Consider the following 17368-nt stretch of genomic DNA (forward strand, 5'->3'; position numbering starts at 1 on the left):
CACGTGTCAGCTTCTGGCATACCACACCCATTTACAATAGGTCACCAAGCCTACTTTTCGGAGAGACATCTGTACATAAGTAGCTTTAATAGTGTATTTTATTTATTTAGTTTTACTCTTCTATGCATTCTTTTGCTGTTAATTTACATCTGGAATCTACAGTATTTCAAATTCATGAACACTGAGATATAGGCTTGCAGTTCCCATTGTCAGTATAATGCGAGGGAGGGAAAACAAATAGAAGCAAGAAATGTTTGAAGTATCAAAATTCTCTCTCTCTCCCTGGAACCTCTCTCACGTTTAGTGTTGAATATGTTTGCTCACACTCACCAGAGCTATACTTTATAATGGACCGTTTTTACTCTCAGCAAAGTAAGAACTTGTGGCTCACCAATTACAGAATGTATTTTATTCATTCTTTTATTATTGTTTAACTTTTAAATTATAGTTAATTTTATTTATTTATTCTGAAATATATTTTAGAAGACTAAACTTAAAATCATCATATTAAGGCTGCAAACACGTGTCATGTTAATTAACTCTATGAGAAATCAAAGACAAAAACTGACTATCGATAGCATGTATGGGAAAAATATTTCATTGGTAGCAGGGGAAATGAACTACACATTTTTCCATCTCTAAAGTTCAAATAGATAAATGTTAAGACATCAATCAATATCAAGTTAAGAAAGTACAAATCATTTTATGTATTCTGTGATACAGCCAACCATCTATTAGTATAATAATACGGCAATTTCCTCATTAGATTATGGGTTGATGTATGATAGAAGAAAACAGAATATTTGACTCAGAGCTTTTCTACAATTTATGAATGATATGTATTACTCTCATTATGAACCAGTACAATAACTTGGTCTGGTCCTTGACAAGAGCCATATCATGTTCTTCACTCCAGCATCACTTTTAACCAAGTCACTTGAAAATCTTCAGCTGTATTTTAAATAATAAATTATATGCAGACAACTCTAATATGATGTGCCAGAGTATACAGTAGCATTTTACCAGAATCTCAAGAAAAAACATCAAAAAATATTGCCAAAGACACATAAGAAAGTTCAACAACGTTAGCAGGAATTTGATCCTCAGAACAGAATATCCAGAACCAAAACATTACTGTGTTTTAAAGCTTTGCATTGCAAAAGTATTTGAGAATTGCCTACAGTTTGGCAGAAAAAATCTAACAAAAAATAAATAGTATCTAGTTTCTTTCACACAAAAAATCATGGCAGCAGGACAAGGGGAAAATATGAACAGCACTGTGACAAGGTATGACTTTTATAATTTGTTTTTTTATACTTGTATTTCTTATGGGAACGGATATTTCATTTGACAGTAGGAGAAAGTTTGTCAAGCTTTTAATATCCCAAAGAAGAACAGTTCAGCATGTGGGCCATTTGCACTCAAGTGGGGTGTTTAAACATCACTTAGGCTCATCTGATTTATTTAATCCCTCGTTCTATGCAGAGTTGTTGTAGCCATTCAGGTCCCAAGATATTAGAAAGACAAGGTGGGGGAGGTCATACCTTTCATTGGACCAAAAAAAGATATGCCCTCACCCACCTTGTCTCTATTATTTGATCCCTGGCAGTTGGGCTTTAGGCCTTATCTTGACAGTTGCTGATTTCCTTCTGGTGATGGACAAAGATAGGTTGTCCATTATCATTCCTTTAGAATTGTCAAGCAAACATTTGGAGGGTTTGTTGATCCCACTGTGGATCCCACGTAGTGGCTGAGATAATGCTGAGTGACTGTGTTTGAGCTGGGTGAATAATGGATTTTTCAGTTTGCTGGCAATTCCATACGAAAACTTAGAGGCAATAAAGAGGAAGGACACAGTAAGGGACCCTGAGAGACAGATATTAGAGGAGAAATTGAGGAGTGTGATGTGAAGGGTTGCAAGGGGAAAGAGGAGAGGAAGCCTTTGAAATGACACAAAGCTTTACAGATTTAGGACCCAGTCCCAGAAAGGGATCCACATTGATGTTAAATGCCCATCCATGAAGATCCATTTGTAGGATCAAGGCCTTTACTGTGTATTCCTTGATTGTATTTCATTTCTATATTTTTACATACTGGAAGTTCTGGTAGTGTGGATGCTATTAAATTGAAAAAAGTCACAACTGTATCTCAGAATTCAGTAAGGTCAAGTGCAAAGCTGTATGAGGTTAGTGTATGGAATTAAACTCCTGCATCCAGCAATGGTACTAAAGTTCATTTGAAATTAGTTACTAAAGCACACATACACACCTGAAGGGAAAGCTAAACTACATTGTTTTGGTTAATCCAATTTCTTGTAAAATCCCAAAGATTCTGGTCCATGTTTTAAGGAATCTCTCTACTTTTTCCTGCATAGCTCAACTTTTGGCTAGCAATAACTGAACACTCTAGTTAGCTTTTTGCAATGCCATTTTCCATATAAATCACTTTTATTTCATGGTTCATCTATTGCATGCTTGGCCTTGGAAATATTATAAAAAAATAATGTTATAACTCTAATCCTGCTTGCCTTACTGTAATTTAAGAGGACATCTCTGAGGGACACATTGACACAGAGTAAACATGGGGGTATTTGGATCACAGCCTCAAAGCAAGGACAACTCTTCTCTTAATTCACTGAAAAGCCAGTGAGTTTGCACTACTGCTCGGTACCCTGGTGTCTCTTGTGTATGTGAATGCTAAAGGGGCATGGAGTGAAGGTCTGTGAGAAGCAATCTCTGTCAAGGAAGATTAAATAAATTTGGTGGCAGAGGGTAAAGTACTGTGGAAATTCCTGCTATGACAAGATTCCAAAACACTAGAGGGCTTCTAGCCATCATTCTCTTAATAATAATGTGTCCTAGCTAAGTAAATTCAGTTTAAGTATTATAAATCTTAAATAACATTCAAAATGAAGTTTTGTTTTCTGAGCTAGTTATTGTACTTACTATCTGCTAGGAAAAGTCCAATACTGTATACAAGAAAATTCACGTCAGTGGGAGCATAAGAACTTGAGAGGAAATATTTTATCTCATTTGTCAAATAGCACTAATGACCTCAAGGTCAGAAATTTCCTGACAGTTAATGAATGGTGAGGTTGAGGGCCTGAGGTAAAGCTACAGTTCTCAATTCCTGTCGCAAGTCATTAAATACCAGGAAATGCCCTTCTTCTTGGCTATTATTGCTTAATTATACAGCTCAAATTACTTTAATTCAAACCTACTGAAGCTTGTCAGTCACAGACTGGTAAAAATAATCCAGCATTCAAATGCTGCAATTTACTTAAGATAAAAAGGTACTGCAAAAGTAACCCTACCCCTTGGCAAAAGAATAAGAATCTATGACACTATGGGTATGATATGTCGGGTCCAATTTTGAAACATGGATATTTTTAACAGACTAGCCACATCTCACATTTGGACTTTCAAACAGAGCTAGTCAGGAATTTTTGTACAAAACAGTGTTTTCATTGGAAAATGATGATTCATCGAACATTAAACGTATTAAGTTTGATAAACTTTTGATGAACTAAAGGCAGCGTGCTGATAGATCCTGCCTGCTTTCCTGCCAGTTCATCTGGAATGCTGCTGGGGACACTGGAGCTTCCAGGGTCCATGGCTCTGGGACATTCCTGTCATACAGACTGCCCTAGGTCTGAGAAACAGGGTCTTCCTGGCTCGGCAGTACTGGGGCAGCCCCACCATGCAGACTGAAGTGGCCTCCAGACTTCTGGGCCAGCTGTTTCCCAGGGGTGTCTGACTCCTGCAGCCTGGGCTGTCAGTTGCCAAGAGTTGGGCAGCCTGAGGAGCCAGCTAACCCAGAAGTCTGGAAGTCCTAGGATCCTCAACCCATAACAGGGCTACCCCAAAGCCACAAACCCTGGAAGCTGCTAACTGAAATTGACATGATTCTTGTCAGTTTCATGGCTGTTCATCACTGATTAGAAGTGGTGAAATTGAGAAGAATCATGTCAATTTCAGTCAGCATCTTCCAGCATACCAGGGAGTATATTTTGTTTCAGAAGGAACATGAGTCAATGTTTCCGAGACAAAAATTTTACAGAATTTCTGGTTCACAGAAAATTTTTAAATTTTCCATAAACCAGAAATTCAAAAGTTTTGGCAGCTCTATTTTCAAATAAGATTGCCAAAGGCATATTTATATACACAAATACGAATCTAAACACAAAATGTAGATGTTGGACATCCTATTTAAAGTTATGTTTGAAAATTGTGCTCCCACATCTTCTTTTAAGAAATATAAAGCCAAGGTTTTTTTTTTCCTAAATGAAGCTTTTCCAAAGAAAAATGATTGCCCCTCATGAAGGATCTTCTGATTTCTAAAAATTGAAATCTCTCTACAGTTGAGTCCTGCAAAGACAATATCTTAAGGTCCTGCAGGATGTTTTTGGCAAAAACAAACCAGTATTATTCTGAATCAGGTGGAAAGTAGAGTTAGTCCTGTGTACAAAATTAGAACTGGTCTGAGAACAAGCATGCTTGGAAAAAATTAAGGGTAAGTTATATGATGGAAAATGCTCCTTGTTCAGATATTCAGTGAGCTAAAGTGATACAACAAGAAGGCAGACTTTGACAGAGATTAAACAAAGAAACTTGAGAGGGATTCAAAAAGTATCTTTGACAAAGTTCTGAGAACTAGTTTGAAGGTCCCATTTTTCTAAGGGAAGCCACATAGACAGCTTCACTAATGAGATTGCCTTTGGGGAATAGAAAATATGCAGCTGCAGAGGAAGGCAGGTAAACAGTCTGTACTGGTTGAGCGGTAACTGAAATGTAAAACTTGCACATATAAATAATTTTCAATTAGGCCTTTCTTAATCCCGCTATAAGTAATTCAACGATAAAGGATTTGGAAGCTGATAGTGAATTTATAACCTGAGATTTGCGGGGTAGATTTGCAGCCAGAAAGAAATGAAGACATTAAAGAGGATGAGGTGGGGCTAACAGGGGAAGTAGTGTGGAGGATAAATGGTCAGAGGACCAAGCCAGTGGGGTGGAAAGGACTGGTAAAAGTGAACAGAGGTTGGAAAGGGCCAAAAGGGAAGAGACAAAGATGGAAAAGAGTTGTGACAGATTATGGGGAGGTGAGGTAAGGCAGCCACGGGATAGTGCCATAGTGACAGACATGGGCACAAATCCAAATAGCAGGAAGTCCAATATTGCTGTCTGTGGCCAATATGAGAAGGCTGGTTGCTGCTGTGGTGGGGGCCACTCAACTCTAGGGGCTTCCAAAGACCAGTGGCCACAGAGATATCTTGGGTGTTCCTGGAACACATAGTTGGAGGAGAGGAAGGTCGGAAAAGGTCGGCTGTGTGACATAGTATGACTGTTGTCCAGTCTGTTTGGGCTGAGGGGAAAGACGAATAGACTCTGCACTCACCAGTGTTTGTTGCCAGTGATTGACTTCTGTGATGGTAGTGAGTGGAGGGGCTTCTGAGGAAGATAATTGATAATGGGAATGGGGTGCAGGTCTTGCATAGTCTGCTCATCAGGAGGGAGAGTGACATTCCACATTCTGAGGTAAAGTGCTTTGGGTGAAAACCTTCTTCTTTCTGGCCAATACAGAAGTTTATTATTTCTGATCATATTTTGCCCCCTTTGGCAGCTGACATATGCAACAGTCATCCTGTAGTGGCTTTACAACAGAATTAGAGAAAGATGTTTCAAAGTATTTGGAAAGTGTTCTTATTGCATTTGCAGCTGTTTTGAGTTCCAAGTAGTTCACATTCATGCTTTGACTAGATATCTTACCGGACGATTTCCCCTAATCAGAACTCCACCAAACACCCCAAATGAAGACACTAGCACCTGAGGTAATTTAGATCAGATGCAGTTTCAGCAGAGTGCTGCGGAAGATTCTTCTTGGATAGTCACTATCTTAATGAAAGACATCTCTCCTTTGAGTCTCTTAGTGTGAAACTTAGACTCAGGAGCTTGTAATTATAGTTCTATAAAGATGAAAGACGGCAGAAGTCTGAGAGGAATGATTGCCTGTGTATCAACACAGAAAACCATCATCTCTAGGAGATGAAGACCTTGCCAGCCAGTCACCTGGGAAGGTCTTTGAAACTGGTAGATCAAGTGAATGAGACTTTTGAGTTTTCCTAGGGGTAAACTACAAAGTGAGATATCTTATTCTGAAATTAACCAGATGGGAATTTAAGAAAGTAGTATGGAAAAAGAGAAGTTGGATTAACACTTGATGTGCCTACCACAGACTCTTCAACATAACTGGCTTTGATCAGAAGCTCATCATAGTAGCAATGAATCTAGAGACTTTATCTTCTTCATTCTGAAAATTATGATCACAATCAGTTTGGAAAAGATTTGGAGAGCCAGTGAGAGTCCAGAAGTAACCTTTATTGCTTACAAGAAAGAAAAAAATTGAACTGGCTTAGACAGGTGGGATTATGAAAATATCTCACCTTCATACATATATAGCATCAATTTTCACTGTGGGCTGTTTCCTGGATTAGGAAGTAAAGTTCTTCATCTTAAACCTTGACACGTCGATTCAAAGATGAGAGGTTAACAGCTAACTGGAAACTTGGTCGTTTTCTTTATCAGTAAGAGTACCTGCCAAAGGAGTGTTGTTCTCTAATAATGTCTAAACAGGTGGCAAGTTGTAATCGTTACTACTAACTGGCTAAAAATTGCACTGATCAGCATGGTGGATGCATCCTGTTTGTCTCATCCACCTGTTATGTCTCAACTATTATACTGTAAGCTCTTTGGGGGTACAGGGACAAGCAATTAGCAATGTTTGTACAGTCCCTATTATAATAGAATCCAAATAAAGTAATTATCATCATGCTGAACACACAGAAGATATAAATCCCAGATTTATAACTTTTGATCTTTTCTGAGGACTGGAACATAGGAACAAGGATTGAATGATGCAAATAGGTTCTTTTGTTACTCAGATATTTTTGTGAGTTATTTTGTGTACATATGACTTCCATTGTATTGTTCTAAAGGTTAAAAAATATCTAATTGTGGCTAGGATTATGAAAAGTCAAGCTACATCATCCATTTCTATCCTGTTATAGTATTAGTTTAATATTTCAGTAGAAGAAATTAACTGTGTCAACATTAAACACTTTAACTGTTGTATTAATCATTACAGTAGCATGATTGATGTTACGTCTTCAGCAAAGGTGTGTGGAAATTTGTAAAGGATTTTCTTCATGGGCTCCATAAATGACGTCATTGTTCAGCAAAGTATCCGACACCATAACAGAAGACTCAAACAGGGCGTTGAATTAAAATGTTTTTTTCAAATATATTTTTACAACTTAGACAGAATGGCTGGCTCCCCCACTACAGAACTCAAATTGCTATGCTGGGCCAAATAGATGCAGTTTTCTTTTCCAAAAGAAATTCAAGGCCATCATACCACATTATACATTTTATTACAATCTACATGACACTACAGTTCTTACACTTTTTGAACTATGTAATAATGAGAAGTCTGAAAATACCTAGTAAGAGGATTTTTCTCGCTGCACTGAGTTGCACTGAATGAATTCAAGGAGGTGCATAGTCTCTGATCTTGACTTTGGAGGGAATCTGTTTGTGGGATATTTAAAACTATGGTATATCTATAGTATTTTATTATCTAAGTTAAATCAGGTCATATAAAGAACATTCACAGTGAATATTTTCCCTGTCCTCTCCCCTCAACTACCTGAGCTCACTGAAAATCATTATGCAACATTTTCTTTAATGAACACAGAAAAAAATTGAAAATATATCTGCTTTTCTAGAAACAAACTACCTTCAAAAACGTTGACTGTCAAGTGTGTCGAATACCTCTTACATTTAAATTGGAGTTGGCTTTTAAAACAAAAATTCTTTTTAACATTTCTAAAACCAAGTACAACAGAAAAAAGAAGACAATTTCTAACAGCATGTCAGTATTTGAACGTTGCTTAACATTTAAAAAATAGCATGACACATTTTTGCCAGTCAGATTGAAGTGTTCAGCAAAAAGGCACCACTTGACAGAACCTAACAAAATTGAAAAAGGTAGATCACCGAGATAGGAAAAAGCAAAGTACCCACACAATTTCACAGCAAGCATAGGCAGATTAGAATAATTTTCACAACAAACAGTAATGTTGACAGACCTGTGGAGGGAACTGCCTCCCTTTTTGGTCAGGGGACATGACATAAGCAGCTTGTGTGTACGCATAGCTTTTGAAGCGAGGTTTAGGAGGTGGTGAAGGGGTGTGCACATGACCTTGTGCTACACTGACTGTGATCTAAGAAGAAGAAATTAAGGGGAAAAAAGCAGACATACATTGATAAACATGTAGAGTACAGGAGTAAAGTATTGTTTTCAAGAACAAAAGAAGGGAAACAAGAGAGGGCACCAGCAGTTAATCTTAGAGATAGCGTTAGCATGCAGCAGTCAAAATTAGGCAGAAAGTAAGGGGGTGTTTTCATTTAGTCTGACATCCCATCACGAAAGTCAGAAGGACTCCTGCTTGAGCTGCCAGGCATAATGCCAGTACTAAGTGAAAGATCTTTCTCTATAATCCAGCTAAAGCTGAAAACAAGTAGCCTGGTAGTAAGTCTTGAATAAATGAAGCCAGCATTCATCAGGTCAACTACCATGAATGGGACTGAGTCTCCCATAAGCAAGACACAGAGTTAACTCAATGGAGTGAGTAAATTAGGTCTAAGTCTCCAACCACTTCAGCAGAGATTCAGATTCAGAAGCAAAACTGAGGTAACAAGCACAAGAGAAAGTGCCTGTGTGACTTTGGTGCTCTAAAAGGCCAAACTGTAGATGAGCACAGCTGAGCTCAAACACTAGTCAGTTTAAATTAAACATCAACCAATGAAAACACATTTAATAAACAGAATAGACAACAGTTATTCCATGTCTTACGTCTACGTTACTTCATATAAACAGCATTTTTATTTCAACGGACCATCGTTTAGATTATTGATATGTTAGAATAGTACAGCATTTTTTTTAAAAAAAGAGAAACAACCATACTTGTTATTTAATAACATTTGCGACACCCTTACCCTTTATTCTGCTCCTTCTCAAAAACCAAAATATTTATGACATGCTTTTGAAGAGAATATATCTGATATTATAAAGTAGAAATACAAAGCAAAAATCTGCTGATTTTTTACTTTAAAACAGCCCAATACTGCATGCAAAGCAATACAAAATAAAGTTCATGCAGACATTTCGATTTGATAAATTTGTTCACTGAAGTTACAGATATGCCTGAAGATTCTCTCTCTCTCCCTGGCCCTCTTGAAACATATCTTAAAACGATCATGTTGTGAGCAGAAACGTGAAAGAACTCACTGTGACAGACAGACAAACAATATCCTGTAATATCCTGGACAGACCTTACTGAATTAAGGGTAGCATTTTTGCAGTTCTGGTATTACAAACTGAAATGTGTATACACTATTGAGAGATTGTATGGAACTTCTTTAGCAGGAAGACAAGATAAATGCAATCTCTGGAAGACACAAGGAAATACAAAGGCCTTTTAGGAAGTGAGTCAAGTGTATTTCCTTAGGAAATACTTTGAGGTGAGGGGAATTCAAATTCTCCCCCTCCAAACCCAACCTTTTGAAGATATGCCCCGAAGAGAGAGACCGTTTGTACATTAGCAAACTGCTTCTGGAAACTCCAGATAAAAGGGTAGACTAAACTTGTCATGGGGGTGCTTGTTCTGAGCTAAAGCTGTGAAGAAATTTTAAGTTCACAAGGACTCTCCTATGGTGAGGAGTTGAAGGACTCATACTGCCAGATCCCATGTTAAAGTTGGGGTGATGTCTGGTAAGTTTTATTAGCATGTATATAGGTTCATTTATTGTTTTTAATATATGTTCTCTGTAATGCTTTTTACCTTAAAAATAAAGTGGACTTGCTTAGAAAACTCTGAGTAGTAACTTATATCTGTAGCAATCATGCTGTTATCAGTCTCTGAAGAGAAAGCAAGCAGGTGTGTTTAGGCAGACTGCCTTTGTTGGGAAACATACAGCAAAGGCACAGAACAGTACAGCCTGGAAATACCCTGGTCAGAAGGGAGAGAGATGCAGGTCGTCACCCAAGAGAAGCAACAGCTGGGGAGCTGGAAGCCTGAGCATGGGTGCTTTGCTGACCACTGACTGGAAAAACAAGTGCAGTTGCCATGAAGTGTGACACTCACCTGTTCAGAGAAGCGTTGTTGATGACGTAATTGTACGTGTTCTTCTCTAGTGACCTTTGATTGCCGTGGCAATGTTTCCACTTCCTGGATGGCTTCAATGGTGACTTGCTGGGGTAGAACTTGGAAGAGTGATGTCACGTACATTAAGATTGACTTCTTATCTGGATAGGAAGTTGCAATATCTGGAAAATATATTAACATAGATCATTTCTGTTTCCATACTAGAAAGTATGCAATTGAAAAAAACCCAATCAATTTCAAAGGAAGTTGACAGACTAATGAGCAGTCAACTGTCCATGTGAGTCCTCTGGAGACTAATTAGAGCATTATATCAGCTCCAAAGTTTCCTATCAAACTTGCATACCAATGAGAAAGAGACAAGGTTTCATATGGTAATTGTTTTTTCATTCACACAAATTTCTCTTAGGTAATTCTTCTTCAGTGTAACTGCAAGTACTGTACAGTCTGACTGAGTGACCTTCATTAGGTAGGACAAGGAACAGAAAATCAAGTAAGCTACATTTTCTTTTGGACCATGTTAATGTTGCAGCTAACATGGGCAACCGTAGTAGTTTAATAGTTATAGATTATACAACATTTTAATGCTCTTTGGTTCTGTGGAAAAAATCACAGATTTTTCTGATGATAGGTAAATGTGAAAGGTGACTGCATAATGTCTGAATTCCCTGACTCCTCAGAAACAGTCACTGTTCTACATAGCCTAAGCTCTATGATGTCCATGAAAGATATTTAACGAAAACAAAGTTTATGAATGTTAGATATGATAGTATAAGTCTAGTAATTACATGCCATCTCTTTACTTGGACACAACCAGCATGTACCAGCAGATCTGATTCTCTGTGCACAGCCGTGATACGCCAGCAGGAAAAAAGGTTGATCTAACCCAACATTCAAGTCAATAATAATTTGTAAAAATGTAAGTAATGTGGTAGCTCTTTCAAGTAGTTCCTTTGTTATTTGGCATTAAAATTTACCTCCTGCGCTCAGTTCAGTAAATCAAGATGTAAAAAGACTGTTGTATAAGAAATTTATTATTAATCCCAACAATGCTTAAACATAAGCATTGGCAGAAGGCCAAGAGATATCCATACCAATGAGGTTTTACTGTCAAATCTCTCCTAGTTTAGCTAAGGGGCAGAAAAAAATTCAGTTCACATTCATTTATTCTTATCACTGGTGCAATAGCACTACAAGGTGGTACCTGATTCTCCTTCTTGGAATTTGAAAAGCATGAGAGCAGACATTATACATTAATTCTCCATACATTTTTGAGCAGGCAAAGGGCATCTGGCCCAGCATGGCCAACTGTACCTTTGGTTTATCTTGATTCCACCTTTCTGATTTTTCTCCACCCTTCAATCACTTGTTTCCCCAATACTTAAGCATTTGAACTCATATGTCATATATTTTTATCTTTTAATTAGCATTGCCCACTAAATTATTCCATTGACTCATTACCAATTGTTTTACATTGTCCAATTTCTCTGACAAACTCACATTTCACAAAATATTATGTAGAATCTATTTTTATTGTTTGATTATATTTGAGCTTTGAAGTTCAGTTCTACTCTTAAAAAGTGACTGCAAAAATGGCATTTGAGTTCCATGTTTACAGTATCAGTGATTGAAAGATCAAACATACTCATTTTAAAATATAAATGATTTTTTTCTAACTCCAAGTTGTGGCTGGTTGAATTCTACAAGACAAACAAACAAAAAAACCCACCAAAACCAAACTTTGTGAATATTTGAGTTCTGAACAGCATTTTGGTTTTATCTTGTTCATATCTTTTTATTCACTAATCAGAATGGCAGATACAGTACCACATGACTAAACATATACCGCAAGCAACAAATGGTCAAAATGAAGAGTTTGCAAATACCCCATTGTAAGGGACCAGGGCATACACAGTCTGGCCTAACAGCAGTCACAGCTGAGCTGAAGTCCAAATGTCAGGGATGGTAGTCGGTGAGCAGAGTTCGGAGGAATCACCAGAGCTGAGATCAATATGCAAGAGTCGGGGTCAAAGTCAGGCTGGGGTCAGAGATTGGAGATGAGAGGTAGTATCAGGCTGGATGGCCTCTGTTTTCTGGGAGGTTCATCTTGATGCCCTCAGGGGAAAGGATGTAACCCAAGAATTCTGTGGAGAACTGGTCATTTTTCCAATGTTTGCTTCAGCAATCTTTCAAGGATGGAATGAATATAGATTCATAGATTCATAGATTCTAGGACTGGAAGGGACCTCGAGAGGTCATCGAGTCCAGTCCCCTGCCCGCATGGCAGGACCAAATACTGTCTAGACCATCCCTGATAGACATTTATCTAACCTACTCTTAAATATCTCCAGAGATGGAGATTCCACAACCTCCCTAGGCAATTTATTCCAGTGTTTAACCACCTTGACAGTTAGGAACTTTTTCCTAATGTCCAACCTAGACCTCCCTTGCTGCAGTTTAAGCCCATTGCTTCTTGTTCTATCCTCAGAGGCTAAGGTGAACAAGTTTTCTCCCTCCTCCTTATGACACCCTTTTAGATACCTGAAAACTGCTATCATGTCCCCTCTCAGTCTTCTCTTTTCCAAACTAAACAAACCCAATTCTTTCAGCCTTCCTTCATAGGTCATGTTCTCAAGACCTTTAACCATTCTTGTTGCTCTTCTCTGGACCCTTTCCAATTTCTCCACATCTTTCTTGAAATGCGGTGCCCAGAACTGGACACAATACTCCAGCTGAGGCCTAACCAGAGCAGAGTAGAGCGGAAGAATGACTTCTCGTGTCTTGCTCACAACACACCTGTTAATACATCCCAGAATCACGTTTGCTTTTTTTGCAACAGCATCACACTGTTGACTCATATTTAGCTTGTGGTCCACTATAACCCCTAGATCCCTTTCTGCCGTACTCCTTCCTAGACAGTCTCTTCCCATTCTGTATGTGTGAAACTGATTTTTTCTTCCTAAGTGGAGCACTTTGCATTTGTCTTTGTTAAACTTCATCCTGTTTAACTCAGACCATTTCTCCAATTTGTCCAGATCATTTTGAATTATGACCCTGTCCTCCAAAGCAGTTGCAATCCCTCCCAGTTTGGTATCATCCGCAAACTTAATAATCGTACTTTCTATACCAATATCTAAGTCGTTAATGAAGATATTGAACAGAGCCGGTCCCAAAACAGACCCCTGCGGAACCCCACTCGTTATGCCTTTCCAGCAGGATTGGGAACCATTAATAACAACTCTCTGAGTACGGTTATCCAGCCAGTTATGCACCCACCTTATAGTAGCCCCATCTAACTAGTAACAATGCTGCTCAGAATTGTCTGAAAACACAAGTACGTCATTGAGATAGTTGACTACATACTGGTCCAGGAGGTCTCTAAACACGTCGCTCACAAACCGTTGAAAAGTCATGGGAGCACTGGTCAACCTGAATGACATTACTAAATATTCAAATTGCCCAGAGTGGGTTTGAAAGTCAATCTTCAATTTGTCTCCAGCCCTGATGACCACAAGGTTGTAAGCATTCTAGAGGTCCAGTTTGGTGAAAATTCTGGCAGATCACACATGATCCAATAACTCCAAGATTAAGGACAGGGGATACCATCACCTGGTTTAAGGCCCACTAGTCTACACAATGGCATAGCATTCCATTCTTTTTCATAATTAAAAGGACCAGAGCCTCTGCTAAGGAGGTGGAGCACCAGATGAAGCCCATGGCCAGGTTGTCCTGGATGTATGCATGAAGGGCATTGACATTGCATAATGTTCACATGGGACCTTCTCCCCAGATTGGAGGTCTATGTGCCAGTCATAATCCCAGTGCAGAGGTAGCGTGTCTGCATTTTTCTTTTCAAAAACGTCCGCATGATCCCAATATTTTTCAGGGAGATGGGGACTCAGGGTTGGGTGTGATGCCTTCTGGCTAGCTGCCACCATCTAGATTTCCCCCACAGGTGCTGTCACTTCTGATTGGCTGCAGGACTCCAGGACCAGAGGGTTGGGGCCGGCTGCATGCTGGCAGTCCCCGGGTAGTATTCAGAGGGAAAGCTGATCCTCTTCTCTCACGAGGAGATGAAAGGGACATGCTCCTTCAAACTGGCAATGCCAAGTATTAGAGGGAAGTCTGGTGAATGGATCACATTGAACTGTAGCACTTCCCAAGTGGGCTGGGATTACAGCCTCTGGGGGTACTGTTTCCTGTGTCACTGACCCCAAGGACAGGAGGGATCCATCTACCATCTTTACAAGGACTGATGTAAGCTAAGATTGAGTGGGAACTGTAGCACTCAAGCGGCTTTACCATCTATGAAGTTACTGGTAGACCTGGAATTAATCAGGGTCCACTGAGGGGGAAATCAATTTGGCCCCATCTGTAGTATGTAACTTTATTTGTACTCGTAAGTGTGGGGAGGACCCAGGTATCCTGGATCAGGTTTCTCTTGAGGGCTAGGGATAATGTCGGAACATAGTGCCTTGGTGGTGCCCAGGCCGGCCCCATATGACCTGGGCTCACTCGTTTCCCAATTTCTTTCAGGTAGCCATCCAAAATAGGCAAGAGGCAATGGCATGTGTTTGTGCTTCACAATAAAAGCATATGTCGTTATGCCATCACCATTCCTTTTCTTCCAGGGTCAACCATCAGTGGCCCAGATCAACCTGCACCAGTTAATAGTTGGACCCTGGGGGTTTTGGTGTGGATAAAGTGGTGGCAGGGTGCCCCTCCTCTTCTCCTTTCATTCACGAAGCCAGTTCTCAATGCAAAGAGAGAGATCAGTGAAAGCATCTAAGAAGGTCGGGCTCTCAACACGGGTTGGCTCATTTTTTACTTCCTCACTAATCCACACTGAAAGCGATGCAGTTGGGCTGCCTCAATTGCACTCGACATCAGCTGCGAATCAATGGAACTGGACATGAGGCCACTGGCCCTTCCCCTTGCTGAAGCCTTCAAAGTGTGGCTTCCACTGAGTGAGCACAATGAGGGTTGTAGTAAATTGCAGGAAATGCTTGCAGGAAGGCATTCTAGTACACAATCCTGCTCCAGCAGGTGGAAGCCCAATCCAGTCCTTCTCCAGCTAGCCAACTCATCACTAAGTCTCACCCTGGCCTGGTACATTCAAGGGCGGAGCAGAAAAAGGCAGTAACACTGATTCAGGAATCCCCTGAACTTGTGGCAGTTTCCAAAACCAGTTTCCAAACCCACTCCTGCAGAACTGGTATCCTGTGGGGTCCCGTGGGTGATGGTAGACTCCACCCATTCCATATCCCTGTTAAGGGGGTTCTATAGAGGGGTCAGAAGTGGATCTGGGCAAACTGTAAGATACCAGGACATAAGCGCTCTGGCCTAGCAGTCAGAGCTGGGCTTGAGTCCATATGTCAGGGACGGCAGTACGTGAGCAGGGGTCAGAGGAATTACCAGAGCCAGATTCAATAAACAAGAGTTGGGGTCAAAGTCAGGCTGGGGTTGGAAATTGGAGAGGGGAGGCAGTAGGAGGCTAGAGTCTGGAAACGAGAGTCATGGTCAGAGTCAGTGTATGACTGGAAGCCAAAGGTCAGGAGTTGCAGGAGGGCTGAAGTCTAAATTGTTGTCCAGACAACTTCCAGGGAGACCCTCTCGGGTTAAATAGGGAAGTTGTCCAACCAGAAGGCCAAAGGTCCTGTCTAGCTCCCTTGGGTGGTACTCCCCGTGGCACCTATTATCCACAGTACTTCCTGGATGTGCCTCTGCGCGGCACTGTGAGAATGTCAGTGGTCCCAGGCTCTGCAATCATAGGTTCTAGTCCGGGCATCCTTATACCCATATGCTGAAAATGGTTTGTCCATTTTATTAGGCAAATACACAAATAATTACAGTGCACAGATATCAGGATAGACTGGCAATCAGGGGGAAAAGAGGCTATATTCTTTGGATTATTTAGTCACAAGAAGTAGTTGATCATCTATTGCCAGACATGAAAAAAATCAACTAGGGATCTGAAAGTCAATCTGGCTGTGATTTTTCTTTTCTTTCTTCTAAACTCTATGCCCAAATCTTGAATGATCACAGCAATAGTGTTTTCTGTAGGAAAACACTCTTCTGTTGACCTGTGCTACCCTATTGCATTCAGATTCTGCCCTGACACCTGAGTAAAACTATTCTTTTAATCGGTCATTTGCGTGGCGGAGCTTAAAAGTACCACCAGGTATGTAGACAATTTTAAGATCCTTAAGCTGTCCAAGAAAAAAAAAAAAAAAACAACAACTTGCCAACTCAAGAGAAACATGACACCTCTCAGAATTATCCAGACGCCATTTAAAAATTATTCCTAAAAACTAGAATATTTAAGAAATTTTCTCAGAGTTTCTAGACCAACCCATTTTTGAGATGATGCTTTAGACAAAAAGTATTGGAAAGCTCTCCAAAAAATTAAAAACACCTTTATTTAAGTCCTATGTTCAGAAATGACCCTTTCTGAATAGCCTCAAACTTTCCCAAAAATTGTCAGGCTAGAGACAAAACAAAGAATGTATTGAAAAAAAGAATGTATTGAAAAAGTTAGACTGGCGGTCAAAACAGAATTTAAAATGGAAACAGTTACAACCTTAAATAACAAAAACCAAGTACTATGGCTCAAGAAGGCTTCACACAGTTTGCAAAACCTGTTCTCAAACTCTGGGAAGTTTACCCATTATAATTTCAATGTATATTTTTAAGTCACTGCTGAAAAGCTACTACTGCTGGAGACTTATACATTTTCAAAAGTGACTAGTGATTTTGGGAGCACAACCTGAAACATGTTACATAGCAAATAATCTTCAGAGAGCTGTGTTCTATAAACCAGAGCCTTTTACGGTGAAAAGTTGAACACTCAAATTGTGGCATCCAAAAATCACGAGTGGCTTTTGGAAACGTAGCCTGCAAAACAGAATTGTGCTAGTTCTAGAGCCTAATCTACCACTGAGAGGTACTAGAGAGTGGAAACTCAATGCTAATTTCATCATTCATTTTAATATATTATGTAATGTTGTGCCTCTTGAACCCTCAGCTATTTGGTTAACATGGTTCATCAGGTGCAGAAAGAATCTGGGATTCAGCTACAGAACTTAAAAAAAGAACAGACGAAAACCCTAAATAATAAATGATCCCCTCCTTCTGCCTTCCCAGCTG

General features: G+C 39.6%; 1 protein-coding gene across 1 annotated transcript in view; it reads right to left on the bottom strand.

Annotated features, from left to right (window-relative positions):
• The window catches only part of LOC112112035 (dystrophin), a 1981667-nt gene that overhangs the window by 1299839 nt on the left and 664460 nt on the right, over positions 1–17368 (bottom strand). The window contains exons 8-9 of the mRNA XM_026649948.1: positions 10205–10386; positions 8147–8281 (exon numbers count right to left, since the gene is read on the bottom strand). Coding sequence (XP_026505733.1) covers positions 8147–8281; positions 10205–10386 — 317 coding nt within the window. The remainder of the gene's footprint in view (positions 1–8146; positions 8282–10204; positions 10387–17368) is intronic.

Source organism: Terrapene carolina, unplaced genomic scaffold (genome assembly GCF_002925995.2).
Source record: "Terrapene carolina triunguis isolate 2854851 unplaced genomic scaffold, T_m_triunguis-2.0 Scaffold23, whole genome shotgun sequence".
In the NCBI taxonomy this organism is placed as follows: domain Eukaryota; kingdom Metazoa; phylum Chordata; order Testudines; family Emydidae; genus Terrapene; species Terrapene triunguis.